We start from the raw sequence: 27963 nt of genomic DNA on the forward strand, positions 1-27963 counted from the left end.
ATACTAGGTGCCTAAGAGCAGCTGGGCCTTCTTGAAAAGCTTCCCTTATTAGGACAAAAAGAAGCCGCCTTCCAGTGCAGGAGCCCAGAAGATAGAGGGAGCTCCAGTCCTTTTTGTATTCCTGAGGCCACCATCACACCAGCTATCAGGGCACAAAAATCCCTTTTCTCATATCACATAGCTGAGACAGAAAGCCTTCTCCAAAAAGGAAAAACTTTACTAAAATCTGGTGGGAAAATAAATTATAAAAACTACATGCAACATAAAAGTAGACACATTTGCAAAGCTGCAACCTTGGTAAGTAGCTGTCCAGATAGAGCACAGAGCTTATCAGTCCCAAATCCCCTCCTTTGTGTTGGAGGGGCCGTTTCAGCAGAGGTTCAGTAGGTTCAGACTTGGTGTCCTGATTCTTTTCCGGCTGTCACGTGGCATGTGGAGCTCCCAGGCTAGGGATCAGACCTGAGCCTCACTTGTGACCTAATTCGCAGCTGTGGCAACACCGGATCCTTAACCGACTGTGCCAGGCCAGGGATCAAACCCACGTTCCAGGGCTCCCAAGACACCACTGATCCCACTGTGCCACATTCTTAAGAGCTGGTCAAATGACGTGGCATGTCTGGGTCCCAGGCAAACACAAACTGACTCTGCTCCAACTATGAAGAGTGTTTTGTTAGTACTGAAGAGGATTCCTTTGTACTCCCAACTCTGACCTATCCCTGAGGTATCCTGGACTCTGGAATTCTTAAGATTCCTAGTTCTTCTGGCTCCTGTGGAGAAAATAGTTCAGGCACTGGCATGAGCACTCTATTCCAACAAAATCACCCAGGGTGTTGGAGGGGGGTGGGGATGGGTCCCAGATGTGGGACATGCTCAGAACTCCAGTTCGTGGGCCTCACCACAGCACTCTTTTTGAGGGAAGGTAACTTACGAGATGGCCAGAGTCAGACTGTGGTACCAGAGCAGCAGTTCCTCCTGGTCTGTGGACATAAGCAGTAGCTTCTCATGGGGAAAGGCCAGCTAGGGAGAGACCACCTCTTAGCACATGGCTCAGAAAGTTCCAGCCATAAACTGAAGGCCTTGCTGTCTCCATGGAGGTAATTCAGGGCTGAAGTGAGAAGCAGGCCAAGAACCCCAAGGCCTAGTATCCTCTCAATGTAGGTGGTTCAGTTCCTCAGGGGACTCCAAGCCAAGGAGATGAATGGTGCACAGGCACTTAAGGTATTATTTTAGGCCTCTCCTCCCTTACCTAGGGCTTTTGCCTACTACTTACGCTGAGCAGTCCACCACAAGAGCCTCCTGAGTGGCCAAAGACCCTCTGGAGCTGACACTCGGCGATGGGGTAGAGAGCCTGACAGGCAAAGGTGCCACTCTGCAGCAGGTGCAATGGGGGTCGAGGTTTGGCCATGAGGAGCGCGTCGGAGAAAAGGAAGAACATTCGGGGCCGAGGCTTCCCTTGGGGAGGCACCACCAACAGCCAGCCCTGGCGTAGGAACCAGCGACCTAGGGGACAGGAGAGCTGTTACCCTGGTACAGCTCCAGGACCATGATCCACAGAACAGAAGGAAAGGGAGGCTGAGGAGACAGGGTACGTGCTGGTGGTGGAGACGAAAAGAGATGAGAAAAGGGCAGTTGGAGGAGTGAGGGGGAAGCCTGCAGATGACCTGAGGTGAGCCCCTTTGCCTGCTGTCCACTAAGCAGAGCCTGGACACGCTGGAGGTGCTGGTCGTTCTTCTGTTTCTGACCAATGGTGTGGACTCTCTGGGCAGTCTCACTTATCAGCCGGGCTGCCCCTGGAATGACATCCCATGCCCAGCTCTCAGCACAGCTTTGATTTGGGGTGACCAGTGATGGTGAAAGGCCGTTCCAGAGGGGACCAAGGTCAGAGTCTGACTTCTTGAAGGGTAGGTAAACATGTCTTTGGATGCCAGGGGCATATCAGACATTGGAGGGCAGAGCCAGAAAGGGGTACAGGAGAGGCAGTCCCCAAGGACCGCTGCAGAGGACCAAGAACATACTTGCCAGCTGTTCCTGGTCAGGGCTGTTGGGGCCTGTGTTTTCAGCCAAAGCAACAGCAAGATTCTCATACCTGGAATTAGACAGTTGGAAGTCTCTGAGGGGAAGTTGCGCTGACACACAAATCACGCCCTACACATATGTCAGTTGCAAGGCCAGGAAAGATCTGCTTGTGGCTGTTTTATCCCCCTCTCGTCTGGGACTCAGAACTTGGGTTTATACCACACGGCCCTCATCTTTTCCCACTCTGAAGAGTCTAGGGCAGGTTGATCATAATTCAGGAGACCAGATCCCAAGATGAAAGTTTATCAACCCAAGGAGGATGCTGCAGACAACCTGACTATAAGTTCTTAACTTGTACTCAGGACAGAAATTCCAAGCCAGGTAAGCCTTTCATCTCCGGAAGCCCTGTTGCTAGCCTTGTTATAAGGCCTTTACCTCAATGTAAGTTCCACAGTCCCAGCTATGGGCCTGAGGCTGCAGAGCCCAGATACTCCAGTGGGTTCACGTTTACTCTTGCAAAAGGTTTTTAGGAGCTATTTGTCCAGGAGAGACACAGTGGGATGATCCCATGGAATCCCACAAAACTGAGAGCAGCAGTCATGCAGACACAGGAAAGAGGAGTTGGTTGAGTAAGGTTGAGTGGACTCACTGCTGGAGCCTTTGCAGAGGCAGAGGGAGCAGGTCCTGGAGCTGAAGACCCCTAAACTCAGGACGACCTTCCTGAAGTCGCACAAACCTCCGGAAACGTCTGTTCTTCTTTAGTTGCTCCTGGCGTGATGGGGAAAGGGTTGGCAGCAGGGAGAGAAGCCATTCCTTATATTGGATTCTTCCATGTACACATCCCCAGCCCTCAGGAAGCTGTGTGCTTCGGAGAGAACCCTGTCTCCCTACAGGGAACTTAGCACAGGGTGGTGGGGCACCCACAGGGCTCTATAAATGCAGGAACAGTATGAAGTTTGGGTCTCCAGATTTAGAGGAAATGTACAGAGGAAGAGGGGAAGGATGTGAGATCTTCAGGTTACCTGCAGGGTGGTCCAGGACCTCTCAGCGTTGGCAGCAAATTGGGTGTAGAGCTCCAGGTGGGGACAGAAGCCCTCCAGCCCCTGTCCCCAGCGCCCTCCTTCAAGGTGGAGAAGCAGCTCTCTGCGTGGGTGAGGACAATGAAAGTGCAGCCCAAGAACTACCGAAGCACCACCTCTTTTAATCCTCATTAACCCTGCCCCAGAGGTAGTGCTATTAACCCGTTTTATAGGTGGAGAACTGGGGCAGGTTAAGGCACTGGGCCAAAACCACAGGGGAGAAAACTGGCAGACGTGGACCTGGGTCTCTCCGACTCTGAATTCCGTGCAGCTACCAGAGGCGAGGGTTCCCCCTCCTTCTCTATCCCCATGCCCCATCTACTCACTGGCTGGCGCGGTAAATGAGCTCCCAGGGCCCAAACAGGGCCTGGCGCTCTGGTGGTCGCAAGGTGCCCTTGGCTCTCAGAATCCCCACAAAGTACTGCGGGAGGAGAGAATACAATACCGGTATGTAGTGCGCAGAGGAGGCTAAAGCCGAGGTGCCGCTAGGAAGTGTGTAAGTCCGCCCGAGAGCCTTATGTGCAGGCGGATGGGCCAGGGCCCACCATACCCCTGGTCACCGACCTCGCGGAGACCCTGCCACACCCTCCGGTCCCCGCCCCCTACGGGAGGGCGCCCGGCCCGCACCGTGGCCACCAGCCCCAGCTGTTCCTGGTAGCGCCGCTCAGTCTCCAGCAGCTCCCGGGCGGTGCAGGCGCGTTTCCGCTCCCAGCGGGCACGCTGCTCTTGCACCGGGCACCGTGCGCTGGGACCCAGGATCTCCATGCCGGACTGAGGGATCGACGGTTCCGCCCGCAGCCCGCCGGAGATTCGAATCCCAACGGCTTCGGGGGCGGGGCCGGAGGGGGGAGCGCGCCCCCTGGCGCCTGGAGGCTGTGCGCATTGAACCTCATCGGGTCTCTTCCTTAGGGCTTGACCCACCACCAGGGCGGCGCTGTAGGTGCGCGCCTGGGCAGGGCAGACTGGAGCAAGTGGGTGGTCGTCTTCTGAGTGGTACTAAGTTGGGGCAATAGCCTGGACTCTGAGTCAGGAGACTTAGAGGTTTAGACACTGGCAGGGCCGCAGTGTTCCACCCGTAGAATTGAGAAGGGGACGATAGTTATGCCATGTGTTCTGTTCTGGGCCTATGCCAAACTCTAGGATCCAGTCCCCAGTGCTTTCACTACTAGGAACCCTCACGGGTCACCAGGTTTTGAATATTTTGGCCTCCGAAGAAGAACTGATGTTTTCTCCTTTCATACTGATCCAAAACCTGGTAGCCACTTAGCTTCTAGTCGGCAAATGTCAATAACTAACTTGGTGGTTGAGAACTGCTCTAATTCTGGCCAAAGGCAAAAGCTTGGAGTTGATTAATCTGTTACCTAGTCAGAGATAAAATGTACCAGATTTTTCTAAGGTCTTTTAGAAAACTGGCAGTAGTGCTGGAGGTAAATGAACAGTGCCATTTTTGTCAGTATGTATATCTTAAAATGTGCCTACTCTCATGACCCAGAAATTCCACTTCTAGGAATGCATCCTAAAAAATTAGATCTATGGACAAAAACATATACATTAGGATGGGAGGCAAAATGTTGTTTGTAACAGAAAACTGGAAATCACCTTAATGCCCACTGGTAGAGAATTGGCTAGGAAAATTATAGTACAGCCATTTGAAGGAATAATATGAAAGTATTAAAGATGATGTAAAAAAAGCTATCAAAATGGAGAAAACATGTAGTATATTACCTAGAGAGAAAAAAGCAGGCCACAAAGATGTTTGCACAATATGATCTTATTTAGGTAAAAGAAATATATGACTGGAAGGATAAACAATCAAAAACTAATTGTGGTTTTTATCTCTGGGTGATGGGATCAAAGATAATTCATTCAGCAGATATTTACCAAGCACCTAATCTGTGCCAGGCACTAGATCACTGAGGTTAAAGGGGTAAATAGGATAAATAGGGTGATTTTTAAATTCCCTCAGACTTTTATGCTTTTCCCTAGTTTTCTGCTTGAGCATACACGCATTACTTTGTAATCAGAAAAAAACTGCTATTAAACCCAAAATATTAGATAGAAACTTTCGACCCCATTCCTACCACTGTAGACTCCTAGGAATCTGGGCCCCAAGCCAAGAACCAGGGTGTTATCATGGTTCTGAAGTCCCTTCTAGTTCACTGACATTCTCAGAATTCTGAGGAAGGAGAAATGCTGGACTTCGATTAGGGAAAAACAATTTGAAGGGCTTGATGGAGGAAAAAGGGAGTTGGGGGGTCAGACTGTACCTTGGATGGGTCAGAAGGAAGCTGGTGATACCATGTAGGTGAAGGACTGGTTACACTGTCTCAGGTGAATGTGGGGCAGACCACACTAAGAGCTCAAGGGTGGAAGAGGACAGATAATCCCATGATGGCTGATAGCACCATGAGCCCCTAACGGGCATAGTCCAGGTAAGAGGTCATGGAAGTGTGAGCTAGGCTGAAAAATGTGTATGAAAAGCTTAGAAGGTAGAATCCACAGGGCTATAGGGCTTAATGACTAAATGTCGAGGTGAAGGAAAAGATGAAAGAAAAGATGGCACCAGATTTCTGGCTTAGGCCACTGGTTGGAGGGTGGGTAGAAGAGGTTTTGGGGACAGATGAATTTGGCTTGAGGCCTGTTAAATTTGAGATGTTTGTGGAGTTCCTGTTGTGGCTCAGCAGGTTATGAACCTGACTAGTATCCATGAGGATGCAGGTTGGATCCCTGGCCTTGCTCAGTGGGTTAAGGATCCAGCATTGCCACTGGTGCTGCAGACAACAAAAAAAAGAGGGATGTGGGCAGAAGGCATGAGGGGCTCTAACACAAGCTCATTATGTCTCATCCTGTGCATGCACTTCAGTTCCAAAACGGCTGATAGTGTGGTAGGCTGAATGGTGACTCCCCTAAAGATTGGTCCATGTTCTAACCTCTAGAACCTGTGAATGTGGCCTTATTTGGAAAAAGGTCTTTGTAGATGTAGTTAAATTATGAATCTTAAAATCACCCTGGATTATCGTGGCGGGCCCTAAATCCAATGATAAGTGTTCCTATAAGAGACATCTAGTAGAGCAACACAGAGACAAGAGAAGTTGGAAGCAGACATTGAAGTTATGCAGCCACAAGCCAAGGAATGCCTGGAGCCCCCAGAAACTGGAAGAGGTCTCACAAGGGGTGTTCAGAAGGAGCAGGGCCCTGCCAACACCTTGATTTCAGACGTTTAGCCTCCAGAACTATGAGAGAATAAAATTCTGTTGTTTTAAGCCACCCAGTTTGTGGCAATTTGTTATAGCAGCCTAGGAGAGTAATACAGATGGTGAGGTGGGCCAGAACTACAAGTCAGCCCCCAAGGCCCCAGAAGGGCCGTGAGCTATCTTTGCTACCAATCCATGTCTGAAGAGTAGGGGGCTTTTTCTCCTCCTACGTTACCGGCAAATAACTCCCGCCTCTGCAACCCTGGGATAAAGCAGAGGCATGTCCCTCAGTGTCTTAAAACACAGTCTCTAATGACCAAAGACTGCCTTAAACAACCCAGAGAGGTCGTGTGCCAGGCCAAGGTGGAGCGGGGGAGGGTGTCTTAGTCAATCAGTCCTGAGTACACTCTGTCCCAACCTGGGGAGGTTCAGGAAACAAGACTCTGGGAACTCAAACCTGTTTTAGGGTTTGGCAGACTCCCAGTTGCAAAGACACGATCCAGGGTCATAGTCTACATTCCCCACCCAGACCAGAGACATAGGCACACACAGAGACAGAGAGTTCAAGAAAGAGACAGCACCATGGAGAATGGCACTTAGCAAATGAGGGAGCTGTAACACAGCCCTGCACCTGGTGCAGATCTGCATTCTGACATGCTGAGAGAAAGCAGCAGAGATAGAGGGGAGACGTGTGGATTCACAGAAATGCCACGGAGAAGTGTACAAGGAAATCCCGACAGAGATCTAAAAAGGGAAAAGAAGGAAACATTCAGAACTTTTGGAAAAAGGGAATGTGAAATAAAACTAAGATTGAGAGTTCCCATCGTGGTGCAGCAGAAATGAATCCAACTAGGAACCATGAGGTTGCCGGTTCAATCCCTGGCCTTGCTCCGTGGGTTAAGGATCTGGTATTGCCGTGAGCTGTGGTGAAGGTCGCAGACGCAGCTTGGATCCTGTGTTGCTGTGGCTGTGGTATAGGCCTGCAGCTGTAGCTCCAATTCAACCCCTAGCCTGGGACCCTCCATATGCTGTGAGTGCAGCCCTAAAAAGCAAAGGGAAAAAAACAAAAACCAAAAACTTAAGATTGATGTTAGAGAAAGATGTAGACATAGAGACGCCAGACTTCAGTTAGCATGGTGTTTCTGTCCTTTGTGCTTCCCAGGACCTCTTCCACCCCAACCAGATCAGTCATTAGCGCGTTCTGTCTTGTCTAGGCCAGTCGACTTCAGATATTACCATGTACCTTCCATGCATCAGGGTCCAACCAAGGTTCTAAGAACACAGCTGACCAAGGCAATGAGCTGACCATCTGGGGTGCACACTGGATCAGACTGCCATGGATGGCTCTTATTAGGCCCCAGAAATAGCCACCTAGATCATTTGGCTAACTACCTCCTAAGATGACTGCATGGAGCACAGCTGTTGTTCAGCCATACAAGTTTTGGCACACAGTATGACAGTCACTCTGACAAGGCAGACAGTTTGGGATGCTGTGGAAAGATGATGTCCTGCTCCTGGAATAATTGTGGTTCGACACACAAAGGCCATTGATGGTGAGCTCCCTGAGGGCAAGAAGTCATCTTAGTCAATTTGTTTTTTTCTCAGACCCTAGCAAGGTGATCTCAGAAAGAAAAATGATCAAGAAAAGACTGCTGAATAAAAGACTGAACCAATCAAATACTGGACCCTGCCCTTTTGGAGCTCAAGGCTATTAGAGCAGATAAAATGTCATAAATCACCTTAATATGAATTAGATGGTAGGCAAGGTTATTAGCAAGGGCAGGCAAAGGATTGCGGTGGTTCAGAAATCTCTTCCTATGGTGTAGAGTTGGTCAAGTGAGACTTCCTGGAGGAGGTGGCCTTTGGGTAACAGAAGGGATTTAGATAAAGACAGTAAAACTATTTAACATAGTGGTGGGTGCACAGGTACTGATCCATCAGAGTGGAAGCTGGATGGGGTCCTGGAGCCCTTGCTGTGCCAAGCATTATCTCTTTAGAGAAGAGGTCACAAGGGTCCTGAAAAGTCTCCAGGGAGGACTGAAGTAGCAGGAGCACCCTGGAGTTAGGTTTAGCTACAAATTGGATTATAAATATTTTTTTCATTTTTATTTTTGGCTGTGCCTGTGGCGTGAGGAAGTCCCCGGGCCAGGGATCGAACTTGTGCCACAGAAGTGACCCAAGCCACAGTAGTGACAACATAGGATCCTTAACTGCTGGGCCCCCGAGGAACTCCAAAATATTCTAGCCTATTTAATTAATCTATATAACCATTACTAGTGCACATACCTACTGAATGTTAGCCCCAGAGAAGAATCTCCTGAGATGGCCTTACTCTCTTCTGGTGTGTTGGAACCATGGTGGCCTTTTTAGTATGTGAGCTCTACAAAACATCAGAGGCTGTTCTCCAGTTCAACGCTGCATCCCTAGGGCCTAGAACAGTGCCTGGAGGAAGAGAGGAGGCTCTCTAAGTGTTAAGTGAATAAGCAGATTGGGAACCCCAAGCCATTCTTAGGGTCCTCTCACTCTTTATCGCCTTGCACCCATTCTCCCCCTCCAATCCATGCTCCACATCAAGCCCCAATATAATCCAGTATAAGAAATGGATTCTTTCTCAAAATATTTGGTGCTTCCCTTTTGCCTGGAATACCATCCCCCCACCCCTCTTTTTAGGGCCACAGAGGCATATGGAGGTTCCCAGGCTAGGGGTCGAATTGAAGCTGCAGCTGCTGGCCTACACCACATCCACAGCCACACCAGATCCGAGACATGTCTGTGACCTACACCACAGCTCACAGAAACGCCCTATCTGTAACCCAGTGAGTGAGGCCAGGGATTGAACTCGAGTCCTCATGGATACTAGTCGGGTTTGTTACCACTGAGCCACAATGGGAACTCCTCCCCCGCCTTTTTAAAACTAAACTGAACTGCTACTTTAAGTCCTGATCCAATTTTGCCTACTTATGTATTACTTTCTGAAGCAGAATTCATCTTTCTCCCAAATACTAGGAGAGAGTTCGCCCTCACTCACCAGACAGTGAGCTCCTCAGGACAGTGACTCTTATCTTATTCATTTCCATAGCTCTAGTCCATTAGCCCAATGATGACATATGGTAGGTGATAAATAGAAGCGGGAAAGGCATTCCCAGCAGTGAGAACTAGAGGAACAAAGGCAGTCAAAGGTTGGGTAAAAAAGGAGTAGTTTAATTTGGCTAGAATTAAAGGAAAGTAGAATTGAAGGAAAGTAGCAGGAGATAAGATGGAAAGTTTTCTTGGGTAAGATTTTGAAGGGACTTGGGAGCCAGCTAGAGGAAGAAGATGGGCAGGTAGAAGATATTTTGGTAGCCACTGGGAAGCCAATGAAGGTTTCTGAGCAGAGGTGTAATATAATGAATCATACATTTAGTTTAAACCCATCAGAGTTTCTCTCATAAATCTCTGTGGGGGAGTTCCTGTCGTGGCGCAGTGGTTAATGAATCCGACTAGGAACCATGAGATTGTGGGTTCGATCCCTGGCCTTGCTCAGTGGGTTAAGGATCCGGAGTTGCCGTGAGCTCTGGTGTAGGTCGAAGACGCAGCTCGGATCCCGTGTTGCTGTGGCTCTGGCGAAGGCCGGCAGCTACAGCTCTGATTGGACCCCTAGCCTGGGAACCTCCATATGCCGTGGGAGCAGCCCTAGAAAAGGCAAAAAGACAAAAAATAAAAAATGAAATAAATAAATCAATCAACCTCTGTGGGTGTTCCAATCATACTCAAATTTTCCTCCCACCTACCCATCCACCCACTCACTCCCAGACTCCCCCCAGTAGCTTGCCCTGCCTTTCTACCTGCTCCCTGGCTTGGCCAGGGATGTATATATGGGCTGCTTCCTCTCTCAGCCAGAGGATGTGGGGGGCCCCAGCTGCCTGGGGCTGGGAAGCAGGCCAGGTTTAGCTGAGGTTGGCTGGTGAGCAGTGGGGCGGTGCCAGGGAGAACCTGTACAGTGCCAGGTGGTGCCTTGGGTTCCAGGCTGAGCCCATGACCCTGATAACCTTCTGCTTGTGCACATACCTGCCCCTCACTCCACCCCATCCCCTCTTTGCTATCGGGGAGGGGGCACAGGCCAGATAGACCCACAGGACTTTGGCTCCATCTCTACAAAAGGGCTTTCTGTGAGTCAGCCTGTTCCCCTCCAGGCTTGCTCCTCCCCTGCCCAGCTCCTGTTTCCAATGCACGTACAGCCCGTACACACCGTGTTCTGGGACACCCCATAGTCAGCCGCATGGCTCCCCAGTGTCCCAGCCCCTGGCTCCCTCTGTTGATCCCAGCCCCTGCCCCGGGCCCCACTGTGCATCTGCTGCTATTACTGCTCCTCCTGGTGCCTGCCCATCCCCAGAGCATGTCCTGGATGCAGGGAGCTCCCACCACAGGAGGAGATTCATCTGGGGAAGATGATCCACTGGAGGAGGACCTGCCCAGTGAAGAGGATATACCTGGAGAGGAGGACCAACCTGGAATGAAGACTGAACCAGGAGAAGAGAATTCTCTGAACTTAGAGGATCTTCCTACTACTGAGGCTCCCAGGGATACTCAAGGACCCCAGAAGAATGTCCACAGAGAAAAAAAAGGTAAGTGGTCATCAGCTCTGCAAATCTAGGCTCTAGGAGGTTGGTACTTCCCCTCACTAAACCCCAGCCCATGCAGGGATTATATTCAGGGAAAGAGAGGAGCCTATACTCTTAGTCTTTCCCAACCCCAGGGCGGGTCCCCTGCCACCAGCTAGATGAGGAGGCAAAAAGAAGGCACAGGAATTCCTTCTATGGCACAATGGTATTGGCAGCGTCTCTGGAGCACTGGGACACAGGTTCGATTGCTGCCCCAAAACAGTGGGTTAAGGATTTGGTGTTGCAAACTTTGGCCCCGGAACTCCGTATGCAGCAGGGGCAGCCAAAACAAAACAAAACGAAACCCCAAAACCAAAAAACAAAAAGGGGGCACAGTTGGAGATAAGCAGGAAGAGATGGAAAAGAAAAGAGGGGGAGGCTGGAGAGGAGAAAGAGATGAGGAATGTGGAGAGAAAACAAAGGTGGAGAGAAGAGTATGAAGGGAGAGAAGAAGAAGGGTGGGGGATACCAGAGTTAGAACAGGAAGGGCGTATAGAGGTCACCTCAGTCCTCAGTCTACAAATGAAATAGATCTGGGAAGGAGGAAAAAGCCGGTAGGGGAATCTGGTACCTTGACTCTCCATTAAGGAACTTTGGGAAAAGAGTTGGAGACCAGAAAGAGAAGAGGGATGAGCAGGGAGAATGACGGTCTACTGATCTGGGCAAAGGGACTGAGGCCCCCACCCACTTAACAGACCTTACCACAGTGGTTGCAAACTGGGATCTCTGGATCCAGTAGGATCTTTGTGTGGTTCACCAAGTTGTGGCCTTATATTTGGCTGCAATGTGCTTTACACTGTGCTTTACACCTGGCCTGCGTCAGGCATTTCCGTTACCTGCTTCTGTAAGATAAGAGTTTGGGAACCCCTGCTAGTGAGGGGGACCCATCTCCTGGCCGCTGGGAGGGACTGGGCTCAAAGATCAGCCTCTTCATCCTTCTCATTTATGCAGGGGATGACCACAGTCATTGGCGCTATGGAGGTGAGACACCCACTCCCTGCACATACCCAGTCTAGGCACTCAGCTCTGCCGATCCCCGCCTCCCCCTCCTTGTATCAACATCTGCCAGTCCCTACACCCGCCGCCTGTCTCCGTCCACATCCCTCATTTTTATTTCCCGCCCCGATGCCTCCTGACTCCACCCCTCACTTTTTCTAGTCCGCTTCCTCAAAAGCTCTTGATCTCGTCATCAGACTTCCAGTACATCCTCTCCCACTCCAGGCGCTCCGCCATGGCCCCAGGTGTCCCCAGCCTGCGCAGGCCGCTTTCAATCCCCGGTAGATATCCGCCCACAGCTCACCGCGTTTTGCCCCGCCCTGCGACCGCTGGAACTCCTTGGCTATGAGCTCCCTCCGCAACCAGAACTGCGCCTGCGCAACAATGGCCACACCGGTGAGGCGGTCTCGGGGCGGAGCCTCGGGGGGGGGCGGAGACTCTTTGGGGGTGAGGGAAGGCGCTCGGGAGTTGGGCTTGCGCTCCTGGGCGGAAGGGGCGGGCCCGGCTCACCTGCCAGCCTACCTCTCCTCACGCAGTGCAGCTGAGTCTGCCTCCCGGGCTGGAACTGTCCCTGGGTCCGGGGCAGGAGTACCGGGCCCTGCAGTTGCATCTGCACTGGGGGTCTGCGGGGCGCCCGGGTTCGGAACATACAGTTGGCGGTCACCGTTTCCCTGCTGAGGTGAGCTCGCAGCTGCCGGGAGAGGGTCGAGGTGGGGCGCGGGGCAGGGGATTTTGCCCACTCCTACTGTGTCCTTTCCAGATCCATGTGGTTCACCTCAGCACTGCATTTGCCAAAATTGACGAGGCCTTGGGGCGCCCGAGGGGCTTGGCCGTGTTGGCAGCCTTTCTGCAGGTACCAGCCCTGGAACACCCCCCCCAACCCCTCTTCCCCACGCCCGACCCGGGCAGTGTCTCTTGGCCCCCCCATCTCCACACCTGGTTATCATCATCATTACTCATCAGTTCTTTCATTCAACACCTGCGAGCCAGGCACTGGGCCACAAAAAAAGTTAAGAAACGGTGAGTTCTTTTTCTCTAAGGAGCCCACAGCCAGTGAGGGAGGCTGGCAGGATAAACATGTACACAGGACAGAGAGTAGAAGTGGTTAGGGAAGGCCTCGCAGAGGAGGTGAAACTTGAAGCCTCACTAGTGGGAAAGAAAAGGAGATACTCATCCAGAATGAACAGTACCTGCAGAGTTCAGTATATGGCCCATTTGGGTAACAGCAGAGGCAGTAGAATGGACATCAGGAAGAGTCATTTCTCTAATACTCATATAACCCATAATTTCCCCTTTGCAAAATGCAATAGAGTCTAGAGAAACATTTAGTAATCTCTTTGGACTTGTACTGATCAAGCTGCATACGAAGTGATTAGAGGAGGCTAAAAGGAGGGTGGAACGGTGAGACACCTGTTAGGCTCATTTCCTTCCTGACTCCTTAAAGCCAGCCTTATAGCCCAAAGTTCAGAGAAGTGCCATGGAAGTAGCATGTCCTGGCCCCACAATTAAGGTGAATTATTAAGGTGAATGCAAAGCTAACAGGAATACAGAGTTTATTGGGTTTCTCTCTGGTGGGACCATGGAATGTGTGTGGAGGTGGTGATGAGTAAGACTGGAAAAGTAAGTAGAGCCCGTTAATGAAAGCCTTGTACCAGAGTCAAGTGGCCTGCCATTCTTTTCCTCCTCCTCCAGTTTGAGACCTAGTCTGCTTAGTTAGGTCAGTTTGCAAAGTAAGAATAAAGTGACCTTGAGTAATAATACATAAGATTTTGTGTTTCCTCGGCATTCTCAATGCTGAGGAATAGGGGAGGACTGGGGTAGCCCACTTCACCTTCAAGCCTTTTTTTTTTTTAATTAAATTTTTGCTGTTTTTCTTTTTTTTTTTTTTTCTTTTCTTTTCAGGGCCACACCTAATGTATATGGAAGTTCCTGGGCTTGGGGTGGAGTCAGAGCTACAGCTCTGGCCCACGCCACAGCCATGCCAGATCTGAGTCGTGTGTCTGCAGCTGGCGGCAACACTGGATTCTTAAGCCACTGAGTGAGGCCAAGGATCGAGCCCCTGTCCTCATGCATACTAGTCAGGTTCTTAACCCACTGAGCCACAACAAGCCTTTTTTTTTTTTTTTTTGTCTTTTTGCCGTTTCTTGGGCCACTCCTGCGGCATATGGAGGTTCCCAGGCTAGGGTCCAATCAGATCTGTAGCCACCAGCCTACACCAGAGCCACAGTAACATGGGATACGAACCACGTCTGCAACCTACACCACAGCTCATGGCAACGCCAGATCCTTAACCCACTGAGCAAGGGCAGGGATTGAACCCACAACCTCATGGTTCCTAGTCAGATTCGTTAACCACTGAGCCACGACGGGAACTCTGCCTTTTTTTTTTTTTTTTTTTAAAATGGTATTTTTTTCTTCTCTTTGAATTATACATGGAAGGCAAAACCAGGTTTTTTTTTTTTTTTTTTTGTCTTTATTTTTTAGGGCAGGTGGGTGGAGACAAAGGTGGTTCAGGGCAATGTGCAGGGAAGAAAAAAATACTGATGTTGATAGGTCATGATAGGGTTCATGAAGCCCTGAAGGCCTAACCATGATCGGTCATGATAGCTGTGACCCTATATATATGTTATTCACCTGTCTTGTACTATCATCTTCTAGGAAGGCCCAGAAGAAAACAGTGCCTATGAACAGTTGCTGTCACATTTGGGAGAAATCGCCGACGAAGGTCAGTTTGTCGTTCTGGCCACTACCCTTGATACCTTTGTTCATAAAGAACTGCTCTATGCTCAGGTCTGAGGATGGAGAGGGGCTCCCTGGTTTAGTGTGAATTGGCTACCTGTGACCTTGATAATAACTGTGAAGCTGAGGGGAGTTCCCGTCGTGGCGCAGTGGTTAACAAATCCGACTAGGAACCATGAGGTTGCGGGTTCGATCCCTGCCCTTGCTCAGTGGCTTAAGGATCTGGCGTTGCCATGAGCTGTGATGTAGGTCGAAGACGTGGCTCGGATCCTGCGTTGCTGTGGCTCTGGCATAGGCGGGTGGCAATAGCTCCGATTCGACCCCTAGCCTGGGAAACTCCATATGCCTGGGATGCGGCCCTAAAAGGACAAAAGACAAAAGACAAAAAAAAAAAAACTGTGAAGCTGAATACAGGCAAAGGCAAACTGCTGCCCACAGGCTTCATGGTTAAAAATCAAACAGAAACCAAAACCGGACAAAAACAGCCTAAGACCAAAAAAATAGTGTTTGGCACTCAGGGGTTGAGTCTGAAGAGCTAAACATTTTCTGAGAACTATTTCTCCTTCAAAAGCATCAAATATCTAAGTTTGTAAATGTTTTTGTTCTTCTTTTCCTTCTCAGTCACTGCAGGTCATTTTAAACTTCACTTCCCCTCCTGTACTTTACGTTTTGTTCAGCTAGAGAGAACCGTGCTTTTTGAGTTTTTTTGTCTGTCGTTTATAGTCATAAATATTTATTTACACGTTATTCAGCTCATTTTCTTTTGATTCCCTCTGGGCTTAAATCTGCGACCTGGCCTGTTATCCCAGTATGCAAAGTAAGAGGGAAGACTGCCAGGGGAGCAGTTCTCTCACTCTGTAAGCCCCACAGCCCTTTCCTTTCTTCTGAGTCACATCTTGTGCTGAGTTGTGGGAAGGGAAACACTTCATGTGGAGAGGCCTCAGGGAGCTGAGTCAGCTTGGCTTTTGGGACATAAGAATGTATCTCTGCATCCCAAAGCTTTGCTGCGTGGGGGCCAGTCTCAGTGAGACTCCAGCCCAGGTCCTCTCCGCAGACTCAGAGACTTGGGTCCCAGGACTGGACGTATCTGCACTGTTGCCCTCCGACCTCAGCCGCTACTTCCGATATGAGGGGTCTCTCACCACACCCCCCTGTGCCCAGGGCATCGTCTGGACTGTGTTCAACGAGACAGTAAAGCTGAGTGCTAAGCAGGTGGGGTTGGGACATGCGGGTGTCCTGGGGGATGAGGGGGAAAGGGGTCTAGGATGAGGTGAGGAAGAGGAGGCATAAAGAGATGATGGGGTGTTGGGGGGAAAGAGGGGGTTGTGGATGGTGGAGCCCTGAGATTCTGGCTCTAAGCCTGTGACCCTTTTGCTTCTGTGTCTTGGTCTGCTGACCTCCCCAGCTCCACACGCTCTCAGACTCCCTGTGGGGACCTGACGACTCTCGGCTACAGCTGAACTTCCGAGCGACACAACCTTTGAATGGGCGAATAATCGAGGCCTCCTTCTCCACTGAGGTGGACAGCAGCCCTAGGGCCGTTGAGCCAGGTGCAGCTTTGTCTGCTGTCCCATAATGCCATGTTCCCCTCCTCCCACGTGTCCTCCTTGGTCTGTCACTGGTGATCACAGTCCCCGGCTCTAATGTCTCCCTTTTCTCTTCAGTCCACCTGAATTCCTGTCTCGCTGCGGGTGAGTCTGTGTCCCTCCTCTGGCTCCTGCGGTTGGGGACACCCCTTGGCACCATTCAGCCCCAGAGGCTGGTCAGGACCATGGCTGCTTCCTCTCCTCTGCAGAACAGACCTCCAACCCCAATAGGATAGTATCAGATCAAGGTGTGGGGGGTTCCCCGTTGTCCCCAGGGCGAGAGTTGGTCAGAATGAAATCTCTTAGCATCTTCCTTCCCAAACAACCTCTTTTACTATGATTTTTTAGGAAAGAAAATAGGTGCTTATCTTGCCCCTTCTTGTGTATCCATCCCCAGCCCTTTTCTGGTCTCTGCTGAATTCTGAGACACTGGGGCAGCTGGAGAACTTGGGGCAGGGGTAGGGGGCAGGTGGAAGCAGACTCCTTTTGACTCCCTGAGGCAGCCTCTCCCCTCCTTCCTCCAGGTGACATCCTGGCCCTGGTTTTTGGCCTCCTCTTTGCTGTTACCAGTGTCGTCCTCCTTGTGCAAATGAGAAGGCAGCAAAGGTATTATATCCACCCTCTTCCTCAGGTACAGCCCCCACCAACCCAAGTGGAGTCCAGAACAGCTTCACGCAGATTGCATGTAAATGAGCTCATTCCTGGTGAGATTTCTGATTCGATTTCCCTGTGTAGACACTCAAGTGGAACCAAAGGGGGTGTTAGCTACCACCCAGCAGAGGTCACCGAGACTGTTGCCTAGAGGCCTGCAACTTGGAGAGGGTGCAGAGAAGCCAGCCAGAAGAATCTGAGGGGGAACTGGACACCCTATCTTGCCTGTAACACCACTTTCTTTTTAACCTCCAAAGATTTTTTTTAAAGTAAATATTTATAATAAAATACGTGGAAGGCACCCTTGTTCCCCAAATCAAAAGGATGGTGTATTCATTTCCTATTGCTGCTGTAACAGCCACCACAGACTTAATGGTAATGGGAATTCTCTTAGAGTTCTAGAAGTCAGACGTCCAGAGTGAATCTTAAGGACTAAAGTCAGAGTATGGGCAGGGCTGGTTCCTTCTGGACGATCTTGAGGGGAGAGTATCTTCTTGCCTTTTTCAGCTTCTAGAAGCCAAGCATTCCTTGGCTTGTGGCCCCTTCCTTGCATCACTCCAATCTCTTGCTTCCATTGTCACATCTCCTACAGTTGCCTTTGACTTTCTTGCCTCTCTTCTAAGGACCCTTGTGATTATGTTGGGCCTACCCAGTTAATAATCTCCCCATCTCAAAATCCTTAGTTTACAAAGTACCTTTACATTTCCTTTTTTTTTTCCTTTTGTTTTTCTTTTTTGTCTTTTGGCTGTTCCCACACCATATGGAAATTCCCAGGCCAGGGGCTGAATCGGATCTACAGCTGCTGGCTTACGCCACAGCCATAGCAACGCCAGATCCAAGCCGCATCTGTGACGTACACCACAGCTCGTGGCAACACCGGATCCTTAACACACTGAGCGAGGCTAGGGACTGAACCTGCATCCTCATGGAGCCTAGTCAGATTCGTTAACCACTCAGCCACGAAGGGAACTCCATTTTTTTGTTTGTTTGTTTTCCCTTTTCCTGTGTAAGACAACGTTTCATAGGCTTAGGGTGTGGACATCTTTGGTGGGGGGACTTAATTCTGCCTAATGTAAGACATTATCAGGAAGCGGGCAGAAATGACTGATAGTGTTGGAATGGTGTGTGTATGTGTGTGTGCATGTGTTTTGCAGTGTATGTGTCTGGAGGTAGAGCAGGCTCAGCCTCTAGGCTTCAAATCACATTGAGGCTTTTAGAATTTCACCCCTGCTCAAGTAAAATCTGCGTAGCTTTGCGGTTTTGCCTTCCAATTGTGTTTGGCCCATGCGCCTGCTGGAATGGGGCAGTGCCACTGACGGCAGTTCCTTCGCCCTGTGGGGAATAAGGGCCAGGATGTTCCCAGCCTTGCCGGGCTTCTCTGCTTCACGGAGCCTGTACACAGCCCCTCCTTAGCGAGCCCAGCGCCCTTACCCCTTGGCGCACTCAGGGGTCCTTCCAATTCCACTGTTCCCCTCAGGCATCCTCTCAGCCTCTACTTTGGAAAACAACCATCACCATCGCCAACACCAAAGAAAAGTTTAAAGGGCCCCATGATGCTGGTACCAACAGGTTTATTGGTTGGGGAGGCAACTATAGCCTGGCTCAGGGCAGGACCAGCCCTCACAGGTTGTTGAGCTCCAGCAGGGTCTGGTCGAGGGTCTGGTGAATCTCCACGTTCTCCTCCTTGGCACTGGCCAAGGTCTCTGTGAGGGGAAGCAACCGTGAGCAGGGGGAGACACAAGGGGAGAAACATGGGGAGGTATGGACGGGGGACGTGACAAATAAGCACGGAGTGGGTTGGAGGCACAGGAGGTCACAAGCATTCAGGGGTCTGAGGACCCGTGGCTGGGGCAAATGGTGGACTGACCAGGACAGATGGGGGGGCGCCTCAAAGCTTTGGGAAGGCCTGAGTCCTAAATGAATTTACTCTCCTTCTTTAGAAGGTTTAAGAGAGTTGGAGACAGGAAGAAAGAGCAAGACTGAACCAGGAAAAGGGAGTGTCAGACAGACAGACAGACTCAAGGCAGAAAACAGACCTGTAGCAAAAGCCCCACGTTGCTGGCATCCAGTGTTTTTCCAGACTTCATCCCAGACCTTGCACAGCCTTCTTGCCCCTCCCTGCACCTCACCGCCCCACTTCCCTTCCAGTCATTCCTTTAGATCTTGGAATGGCAGCTGAGCCCTCGCAGGGCAGCGACATGCCTGGGTCTGCAGAAGGGCCCTTGGTGGCCGATGCAGTCACACGTGCCCACATGCAGCAGCGAGAGTCAGAGTGGGAGTGCCTGTGTAGAGGGGCTTCCGGAGTGGGTGCTTTGTGGGTGAGCTCAGTGGGGAAGGGGGTCACAAGATTAGGGGTGCTCAAAGGAGGCAGTGTCTCAGCGGTGAACCAGTGCTCTGAGGGGGGCGATGGACGTGCTCTCTGGAGGGCAGGAAAACAGCATAGAGACCAAGTTGAGTTTATTAAGCAGCAGAGAGTGAGAGAGGCTGGTGAGTGGAGGGGGGAGTGGGTGGATATAGGAGGATGAAGCAAGTGCCAGAGTGGGTGGCAGACATGACAGGGGCTCTCCTAGGCTGCATCCAGCCTAGGCTGTGCAATGTTGGCAATTTTTGCTCCTCTGCTTGCCCCCCTCCCCATAGAGAGAAAGGAAAGGAGAGGAGAGAAGGGGCCGAGGGGGCCACACTGTGAGGGGCTCAGAGGGAGGTGATGTCATTGAGCGCGTTGTCCAGCTCCTCGCTGATGGCCTTGTACTTCATCTTCTGGGCGTAGACTTCATCTGGGGGGTTCAGGGGAGGGGGGCCAGGTGGGAGTGTGGGGAGAGGGAATGGAGGGAAAGAGGAAAGGAAGGAGAGAGGGTGATGGAAAGGAAGAACAAGAATCAGAGAGAGGTGGCCGAAGATGGAGTGAGAGAGACAGGCCAGAGGACAGGCTGGACAGCCGTCAGGGCCCCTCCTACCCTCTCTGTACCCTTGTCCCTTTTGTCCTCCTTTGCACCCCAAACTGGTGCTTCCCCTAGGAGCTCCTGCCTCCCCCAGGGCCCTGGGGCATAAGCAGGAGAGCCTGCTTCAAGGGGAGGGCATTCGAGCTAGAAAGGTCTGAAGTCCTAAAGTTGGGAAGAAAACTGAGGCTTGCCTGAGAAGGCTGGAAGCAAGAGACAGGGGAATTATGAAATTGAAAGGGTTTTCATAGAATAAAAAGGAAAAGACAGTTTTAGGTGTAACGTTGATAACAGTGAGAAGTAGCTACAGACTAGCCTATTCCTGGCTGTTTTGTTTTCACCAAATCTAGCTTAAAATCCTATTTTCCATGACTGTTGTCATGAAAACTTAGAAATTAAACCAAACAGCTCTCTATTTAATAAAGAAGTCTCTGTGAGATAGCTCTCCTTTGTTGTACTTTGAGCCAGGACCTGTCTAGATCAGTGTTGCTCAGAGTGTGGTCTGAGGACCAGCAGCATTGGCATGACCAGGGGGCTTGGGAGACACACAGATTCTCCAGCTTGAAGTGAGCAGTCACTTTGGAGCAGGACCTGGGAATCTGTTTTAAAAACTCTCTGGGGCATTCTCGTGTACACTCAAGTTTGAGAAGCACTGGACTTGGACGGGAAATACAGACCCCTCGGTGGTTCCACCCTGATGTATGGTTGGCAGATATCATGGGATGGGAAGATGAGGGACAGCCTGCCAGTCATGGGGAGCACAGACCTATTTTAAAAGGTCTGGGGGTACGGGGCACATCCCCTTTACCTTCCAGGTCATCGATGGTTTTCTCCAACTTTGCCACCGACCTTTCGGCAAACTCTGCTCGGGTCTCAGCCTGGGTGTGAAGGCAAGATGGGGAAAGTGACAATGTTTAGGCCCTTCCAGACACTACTTCTTAAGTCATGCTGCTCTTCCATCCCTGTCCCCGGATCCCCTGGCACAGGAGGTCTCTGGCGGGAATTGGGGGGCTCGAAGGATTCTTACCTCCTTTAGCTTCTCTTCCAGCAGTTTGATCTCCTCTTCATATTTATCCTCTTTGGTGGAATACTTTTAGGGACAGACACATGCCATCAGTACATCGCCTCCACAAGGCCTTCATTTCTCCACTGAGCCCCACAGGCTACTCCTGATCTTGCCTCCATCGAACACCCAGCCCCGCCCTGCCTGGGCCCATCGCCGCCCTCCCCTGAAGGACCCCATCCTCACTTGCCCCTCTACCCCCCTCTACCTTGTCCGCTTGGGCTTCCAGGGATTTCAAGTTGTTGGTAACAATTTTCAGCTCCTCCTCTAGGTCCCCACATTTACTGCAGGGGGTGTGTGGCAGGGTGGAGTGTGAGGGCACAGTGGGGGAGACAGTGGAGGTGGCACAGTGGGGGAGGGGTGGAGGAGAGAAGAGAAGAGCAAAGTTGTGAGAGTGACAGCAGGTAGAGTTTGGAAGCCCCAGGCCCTTCCCGACCCCCAGCAGGTGGGAGAGAGCAGCCTGAGATGGAGGGGAAGGTGAGCCGAGAGAAGGCATCATTGCCCAGAAAGGTCCAGAGAGGTGACTACCTCCTCCTCTGAGGCCATCAGGGACTTGAGGGCCTGGTCCATGGTTCGCAGTTCCTCTTCCAGCTGCCTGGCTCGGCTGGGGGCAGCGGGTAGGGGTCAGAGGCAGGACCTGTCCCTGTGGCCCACGCCTGGGAAACTCCTCCCTACAGTGCAGAGAGCCCCATGGCCATGGACTGAGGCCGAATTTCGCTTGCCACCGTGGGGTGTCCTTACCTCTCAGCCACCTCAGCTCTCTCTTCTGAGCGCTCCAGCTCTCCTTCCAGGATCACCAGCTTCCTGGCCACCTGTAGGGGCGGGGGGGAGGAGATCCAGGGTGAATGCCTTGGGGCTGTCTGGGACTTGCGAGTGAGAAGGAAGCTTGGCAGGGCTGTCACCTCACCTCCTCATATTTGCGGTCTGAATCCTCAGCGATGTGCTTGGCCTCCTTCAGCTGCATCTCCTGCAGCTCCATCTTTTCCTCATCCTTCATGGCTCGGTTTTCAATGACCTTCATTCCTCTGAGAGGCGGGGTGGGGGTGGGGTCAGGACCAGCAGAGACAGGCTCCCAGCCCCCTCCCTGGCCCACCCTCTGAGGAACCCCCTTGCCCACCTTTCACTCTCATCAGCTGCCTTCTCGGCCTCCTCCAGCTTTTGCAGGGCTGTGGCCAGACGCTCCTGCGCCCGGTCCAGCTCCTCCTCTACTAGCTGAATGCGGCGGTTCAGGGAGGCCACATCTGCCTCGGCCTGTGAGTCAAAGGTCAGAGGTCAGAAAGGGTTTGCCTTGGATGAGGATCAGAGAGGCTTCAGAGGATGGTTAAGACTCTTGTTAGAATGAGCCTGGGCTTCCTGGCCTCCAGACTTTCAACCTATTTTTCCCCTAACCAATCATCTTTGCACAGACTCTGTGTTCCAGCCCGTTATACACTTCTGAACAAGCTTCACTCCCTGCTCCAGGGCCTCCTCTGGCACTGTGCATAGTCTCCCAATGGTTATCTGCAACTGGTCCTTCTGTCCTTCCTGAGAGCACTCCAAGTGCTGGGACCAGGTCTGAGGCAGCCCTGACTCCACACAGAGCCTGGCCCAGGTAAGGGGTGGAGAAGAATCAGGCCAACCAGACCACAGTGCTGCTAAAAATAGCCAATCCCAGAATCAAGCTCCCTGACATCACTGGCTGCCAGGCAGACGCCCAGTGAGAGGCTCGGGAGGCAAGCCAGGCCTATATAGGACATCCATGGCTGTAGCAAGGGGCTCCCTGCCAAGGCCAGAGGCAACTGGGGGCAGTGCAAGGGCAGTGCGAGTGGCAGATACTCAGCCCCTGATCCTGCGGTATAGAGGTAAAACCGTGGAAGTTTTGGAGAAGGTCCACAGAAATTGAGGATGCCTTGAGAAAAAGGACAGAGCAAGAAGGGCCCCAAGGAAGGAAAATGAGAGAAGCGGTGCAGTTTGGTCTTAAGAACATCAGCTCTGAGTCAGACTGTTGTCTTTGAGCCAGGGCTCAGCCACTCAATGCTTGTGTGACCTTGGGCAACAGATTTGGCCTCACTAACCCTCAATTTCTTCCTTTTAAATCAGAGTTAACAATAGCAGTTCCTCCTTTGTAGGCTATTCTCAGATAATGCAGTGCTTTTAATAGTGGGTTAAGAGGACCATATGGGAGGTGGCTGTTACAAACAGGTGCTCTATCTCCATGCTGGAGCCACTGAACTGAGATCTCCAGAGCAGAGTCTTAGAAATCGTCCATTTTTTTTTTTTTTTTAAATCTTCCAGGTGATTCTGATGATAAGCCAAGCTTGGGAAATAATAATATGCAGAAAGCACTTATGCACATTGCCTGCACAGAATCCACACCTCATAAATATTGTTATCCCTTGTCTCTCCCTCAAAGACAAAAACATAGGGACCTTGAAATTTGAGATTGGAAAGGAGAACAGACCAGTGTACAGGAAGGAGAGAGTGAAAGGGAAGAGATGGGTGGCAGCTCTGGGGGCAGAGGGGGTAGAAAGCAGGTCCTGAGTGATACTAGAGGGCAGAGGAAACAGCACCATATATAGAAAGTAGTTGCAGCTTATCCTTCAGGTGCTGAAAGCCACCTAGAGTGACAAGAGCCCATCCTGGGCACAGGGCCGGATGACTCAGTGTGGAAGGATTCTGGGGACAGCACTGGGGGTTGGGAAGAATGACTCTGGGGGACACAGGAGGTCTATTCTAGAGAGAGATGAAGGTCTGTAAAAGACTCGCTTCATAGTAGTGGGGTGACAAATGACTGGAGAATCTGGGAGATCCTAGGGCCTGCATCGCAGGATTGACTTTTGCCATTTTCTGCTTCTTAAGCTCTTCCCAGTTCTGGATGCTACTCTCTAACCACAGGACAGGCACTGCTGTCCCCACTGGACTAGTGGGAAGCAAGAGAGTAAAGAGAAACTGAGGCACTGTGTAAGTTAAGTGCTGTGCTCAAGGTCACACAATAAATTTGGGCAGTTTCTTATCTACTCCACACACTGCCTCTCTGCTTCCCTAGCTCTGTCCCTGGCCTCCCCAGCTCCCCTCCAGCCCCCACTCAGCTCCTTGGATTTCCAGTCCTGCCTCCAGCTGCACTGGGCCTTGGTTATTTATAGACTGTCAGATGCCCGGGGCCATCTTCACTAGCAGCTGCAGGGCAGCTCCCTCCCAAGTGCCAAGACTGGTGAAGAACAAAAACCAAAGGCTGGAGGTCAGAGAAAACAATCTTGGGGGGCTTGGGGGGATGGGGAGCACGGCTAATGGTCAACACAAACCGTAGTGTCTTCTCTCATCTCGGCCGTTCAGACCATGCTCGTGCTAATCCCTGCATTCACCCAACCAGGCTCATCTTAAACAATCCTGGATGGAAGGCAAATGGGGAACCTGAGGCAGAGAAAGTACCATTGCCAAAGTCTTATGGCTGTTCTCCTACCTTAAGGTGGGGGCTGGGAAGAACAGGAGGTAGAGAAGTCTGGTTAGGGGGTGTGAGGTAGGCAGAGAAATCTCAGAGTGAACAGGAGCTGCCAAGGTGGTTGCCTTGGCATTAGTGGCCCTGTCCCTCTGCCCTGTGGCCTGGCATGGTCTCAAGACTGACAGCTTAATGAGGGTAAATGAGGGACCGTTAGAACCTGAGCTGGGGCGCCAGTACACAGCAGGGCCACTGGAGCCAGAGGTCAAGGCCAGGGAATTTCTAATGGCCCCCCAGCAGTGTAACTCAAGTCAAGGCCCATCTTTGGATTCCTCTCCCCTCCTCCTGCCTAACAGCACCTCCACCCACACCCCATACCCCACAAATGTAGCTTTGGTCTCCTCTCCATCTTCAGCTGGAGGATTAGTTGAGGTGGATGGTAAATTCTTGTGCTACCCACCCCCGCGATGACTCACTGCTTGATCACTGTGCCTTCTAAGAGCTGGAACCAAATGGAATTAAAATGTTGTGTTCTCAGGGGGAAGTGGTAAGTAGTTTTGATTTACCCACTGTCTTGGATTAATTGTGCAAGCTTGCCCTGGCCTGCGTTCCTGAGAGGAAACCGTCTCTGTCCTGATGGTGAAAGTCCCTCTCATCCCCATGTCTGGAACCCCTCCCAAAGCACTGACTCTCCTACTGTCCCCCCAGGTTCACACTCACGTCGGTGGCCTTCTTTTCAGCCTGCTCCAGTTTCTCCTGGGCATCCTTCACTGATTCGGAATACTTTTCCACCTCATCCTCCGTCCCTTTCAGCTTCTTCTGGAGGGCCTGCTGCTCCTCCTCCAGCTGGGAGAGAGATGCCTCAGTCAGCCAGGCCCAGGCCCAGGCAGGAGGCAGGGGTGTGTGTGAGGGGTACTAAGAGATATATAGAGGCTGACAGAGAGGAAGAGGGATAGCAGAGGAGGGTCAGGGCAGCTAGGGGTGTGGGAAGGAACTGGTGGGAGTAGAGAGAAAGCTTCCAGCCCCAAGGAGCAAGGCCCATCATGGCTCTGTAAAGGGAGGAGTGGAAATTAGGGGACTGGGGCTCCGCGGACGAGGGTGGGTGAGATGAAGTGTAGCTCTGGCTAGGGCCCTGGGGGTACTGTGAAGGCCCAGCCCCCACACTGGATGGTAGCGAGGCTTGGACGGCAGGCCAGAGGCTGGGGAGCACAGAGTGGCACAGGCTGCCCTTGTTGCGGAGTGGGGACAGAGGTTACACAGAGCCTGGGACCCCCACCTGCTTGCAGCGGTCTTCAGCCTGCTTCTTGTCAGCCTCCGCCTGCTCAGCACGGTCGATGGCATTCTCCTTGTCCAGCTTTAGCATCTGCATCTTCTTCTTGATGGCATCCATGGTTGCTGTTGGGGACCGGCCGGCCGGCGGGCAGTGTGGACCGGGCGAACGGGACTGGCTGTGCTGACTGGGCGCACGGGTGACGGACGAGGAGGACCTAGCGGGGCTGGGACGTCCCAGCCGCGCGGGCGCCTAAAAGGCTGGGAGGGACCGGGCGGAGCCGGGGGCCAGGACCCTCCCCCATTGCAGCCCAAACCTTGTAGGGGCAGAAGCACGGCAGGGTTGGGGGGGGGCGCGGCCACCCCCTACGCCCACCCCTTCGGGACCGCCCCCTAGGGCTCCGCCTCTCCCTCACACCATCCCCCCCAGCCGTCGGAAGGGAAAGTAGCTGGACGGTCTGCTGAGAAAGACACTAGCGCTGTGGAAGGGAGGGGACCTTGGGGCAGGGGGCTCCGTGCTTCTTCTGAGTGACAGCCTGGCCCGGTGGCAGCTGCGGCTGGGGCCCCTGAGGCTATTTCAGGGCTTGAGCTCACGGCAGCTGCCCCAAGCGCAGGGACCAAAAGGCCCCCCCTCAACTGCAGCAGCCGCTGCCCTTAATTTAGAAGTTTCCTGTAAATCCCCTCGGATTAAATGTCTCTTGGGAGGCGGGGCTCCTCCGCAGTTTGAGTGCCTCAGTTTACCCCAGTCCCAGATGCTGGGTTTTTGCTACGGACATGGTGGTGATAGCGGAGAGTCTTACCAGAGACTTGGGGAAACTGAGGTAGGAGGCGAGCCCAGAGCCCCGGCAGCCCTTCGGAGCGAGGACCGGCTTGTTGCCCCCGAGGGCGGGCCTGACCTCTCTTCCCCTCGCTTCCCCTTCCAGCCCCTGCCCCTGGAGCCAGGGCCCCTCCTCTACCATCGCCGAGCACGCAGAACCCGGATCCGCGCCCAGCCCGCCCCGCCCCCCACGTGCCCCGCATATTTTCCGCGGCCACTTCTGCCCCACCGGACCTGCGCTCCCCGCCCCCATCCCCACCCCCACCCGGGACGCGTCGCTCTCCGTCCCCCTCCTCACCCTCCTCGCGGTCCACCGGCCCCACCGCCCGCCCCCCACTCACCCCCACCCACCCCGATTTCCCCTAGCTTCCCTGTGCGCCCTCCCTTCTCCTTCCATTCTCCTCCCCTTCTCCCTGCGGACTCTCCTCCCTTCCCCTGTGGGCCAACTTTACGCTGAAATTTCTTTTCTGCCCTTTTTTGGGATGTTTCCCATGGGGAGGCGGGGCCGGAATGGGGCAAGGAAGGCAGGGGCGAGGGCAAGAGTTACGGAGCTGCTGGGCGTCTGGAGCTGGGGGTGAGATGTTCCCTCTGACCGAGGCCGCCAGAAACAGCTCCCGGAGCCGGGAGCCGTGGCCTAGGGTCGGGAAATCGGAGGCACCCGTGCGAGGCTGTTTGTTTTCGCTTTTTCCTTGGGGTGGGGTGAGGGGAGAGGAAGTGGAGAGCCGCCTTGGGGGGGGGGGAGGGGAGACCAGGGTAGGCAGAGGAAGCCTCGCTCCCCAGGGGCAGGGGGGCGGGAGGCCTGGCTTTTGCTGGCTGGGTGGGAACTGTGGGAACCATAGGTCCACGGCCAGGGGAGGTGGGGGCGGAAATGTATTTAGATCTGCTTAGTGGACCGATGCTACACATGGAACAAACTTGACCTCTGTCCCCTCCTCACCCACCCCCCGGTCCACCGGCCCCACCGCCCGCCGGTGTCCATCTCCCTGTTCTCCCCAAACTCTTGGAAGAGTCTTCCATCCACCCTGTAGCCAGTGCCAGGCCTCTCACTTCCCACAGTCCCTTGATCCTGTAGATTCTGCTCCTACAAATGAGCTTCTTCCACTGAAGTCTCCTCCTCAGGCAGCTCCTTATATTACCTCCTGCCTGGGTCTGTTGTGAACTCCTGACTCCCCCAACTCTCCTCGACCTTGTTACACAAAGATCTTTGAAAAAGTTGGTACAAGTAGGACCCTAAGATGCTCCAAAAGCCCCTCCCTTCGCCCTCCCTCTTTGCCGGTAAAAGTCACATTTCTTAATATGGTGTATCAGGCCCTTTGTTTTGGCACCTGCCTACCTCTCTAGCCCTACCTCCTTTCATTTCCAACCTCACTCTCAGCACACAGATTTGTACTTCATGTAGCATTCATACTGAGCTAAGTGCAGGAGCTGGAAATCACCAAGCTTTTCTTAAAAGTTACCACCTTTTTTTTTTTTAAATTCATTTTTGTCACCAACACTGGATCCTTTAACCCACTGTGCTGGGCTAGGGCTGAACATGAGTCCTGGTGCTGCAGAGACACTGC

At 52.3% G+C, this 27963-nt stretch overlaps 3 protein-coding genes across 11 annotated transcripts; 1 reads left to right on the forward strand and 2 right to left on the reverse strand.

Moving 5' to 3' along the window:
• Positions 1 to 197: 197 nt before the first annotated feature.
• ARHGEF39 (Rho guanine nucleotide exchange factor 39) lies at positions 198 to 12283 on the reverse strand. Of its 4 annotated transcripts, XM_047767881.1 has the most exons (10): positions 12230 to 12265; positions 11632 to 11771; positions 8576 to 8731; positions 3039 to 3516; positions 2666 to 2784; positions 2016 to 2086; positions 1662 to 1790; positions 1271 to 1500; positions 929 to 1017; positions 198 to 767 (listed from the first exon to the last, which is right to left on the reverse strand). In XM_047767881.1, the coding sequence occupies exons 4-10, from the start codon at positions 3411 to 3413 to the stop codon at positions 752 to 754; spliced, it is 1029 nt and encodes a 342-aa protein (XP_047623837.1). In that variant the 5' UTR covers positions 3414 to 3516; positions 8576 to 8731; positions 11632 to 11771; positions 12230 to 12265; the 3' UTR covers positions 198 to 751. The 4 variants fall into 4 exon arrangements, with proteins under 4 accessions (XP_047623837.1, XP_047623839.1, XP_047623838.1 ...); XM_047767883.1 differs by lacking the exon at positions 11632 to 11771 and having other exon boundaries at positions 12230 to 12283; XM_047767882.1 differs by lacking the exons at positions 11632 to 11771; positions 12230 to 12265 and adding an exon at positions 12079 to 12177.
• CA9 (carbonic anhydrase 9) lies at positions 9982 to 17217 on the forward strand. 3 transcript variants are annotated; one of them, XM_047767873.1, is made up of 11 exons: positions 9984 to 10893; positions 11881 to 11910; positions 12151 to 12321; positions 12462 to 12604; positions 12686 to 12778; positions 14584 to 14650; positions 15719 to 15876; positions 16070 to 16214; positions 16329 to 16355; positions 16775 to 16856; positions 16986 to 17217. In XM_047767873.1, exons 1-11 carry the CDS (start codon positions 10548 to 10550, stop codon positions 17050 to 17052), a joined length of 1329 nt encoding a protein of 442 aa, XP_047623829.1. In that variant the 5' UTR covers positions 9984 to 10547; the 3' UTR covers positions 17053 to 17217. The 3 variants fall into 3 exon arrangements, with proteins under 3 accessions (XP_047623828.1, XP_047623830.1, XP_047623829.1); XM_047767872.1 differs by having other exon boundaries at positions 9982 to 10893; positions 16775 to 17217; XM_047767874.1 differs by lacking the exon at positions 16986 to 17217 and having other exon boundaries at positions 9982 to 10893; positions 16329 to 16498.
• A 1238-nt stretch (positions 17218 to 18455) lies between these two features.
• Positions 18456 to 25946, reverse strand: TPM2 (tropomyosin 2). Of its 4 annotated transcripts, XR_007133249.1 has the most exons (10): positions 25592 to 25836; positions 25036 to 25161; positions 22018 to 22151; positions 21808 to 21925; positions 21642 to 21712; positions 21109 to 21184; positions 20865 to 20927; positions 20646 to 20715; positions 18938 to 19675; positions 18456 to 18604 (listed from the first exon to the last, which is right to left on the reverse strand). XR_007133249.1 is itself a non-coding variant. In XM_047767887.1 (9 exons), exons 1-9 carry the CDS (start codon positions 25703 to 25705, stop codon positions 18522 to 18524), a joined length of 855 nt encoding a protein of 284 aa, XP_047623843.1. In that variant the 5' UTR covers positions 25706 to 25946; the 3' UTR covers positions 18456 to 18521. The 4 variants fall into 4 exon arrangements, 3 of the variants coding, with proteins under 3 accessions (XP_047623843.1, XP_047623841.1, XP_047623842.1); XM_047767887.1 differs by lacking the exons at positions 18938 to 19675; positions 21109 to 21184 and adding an exon at positions 21429 to 21504 and having other exon boundaries at positions 25592 to 25946; XM_047767885.1 differs by lacking the exon at positions 18938 to 19675.
• Between the last annotated feature and the right edge of the window lie 2017 nt (positions 25947 to 27963).

The sequence above is a fragment of the Phacochoerus africanus genome, chromosome 2 (genome assembly GCF_016906955.1).
Source record: "Phacochoerus africanus isolate WHEZ1 chromosome 2, ROS_Pafr_v1, whole genome shotgun sequence".
Taxonomy (NCBI): Eukaryota; Metazoa; Chordata; class Mammalia; order Artiodactyla; family Suidae; genus Phacochoerus; species Phacochoerus africanus.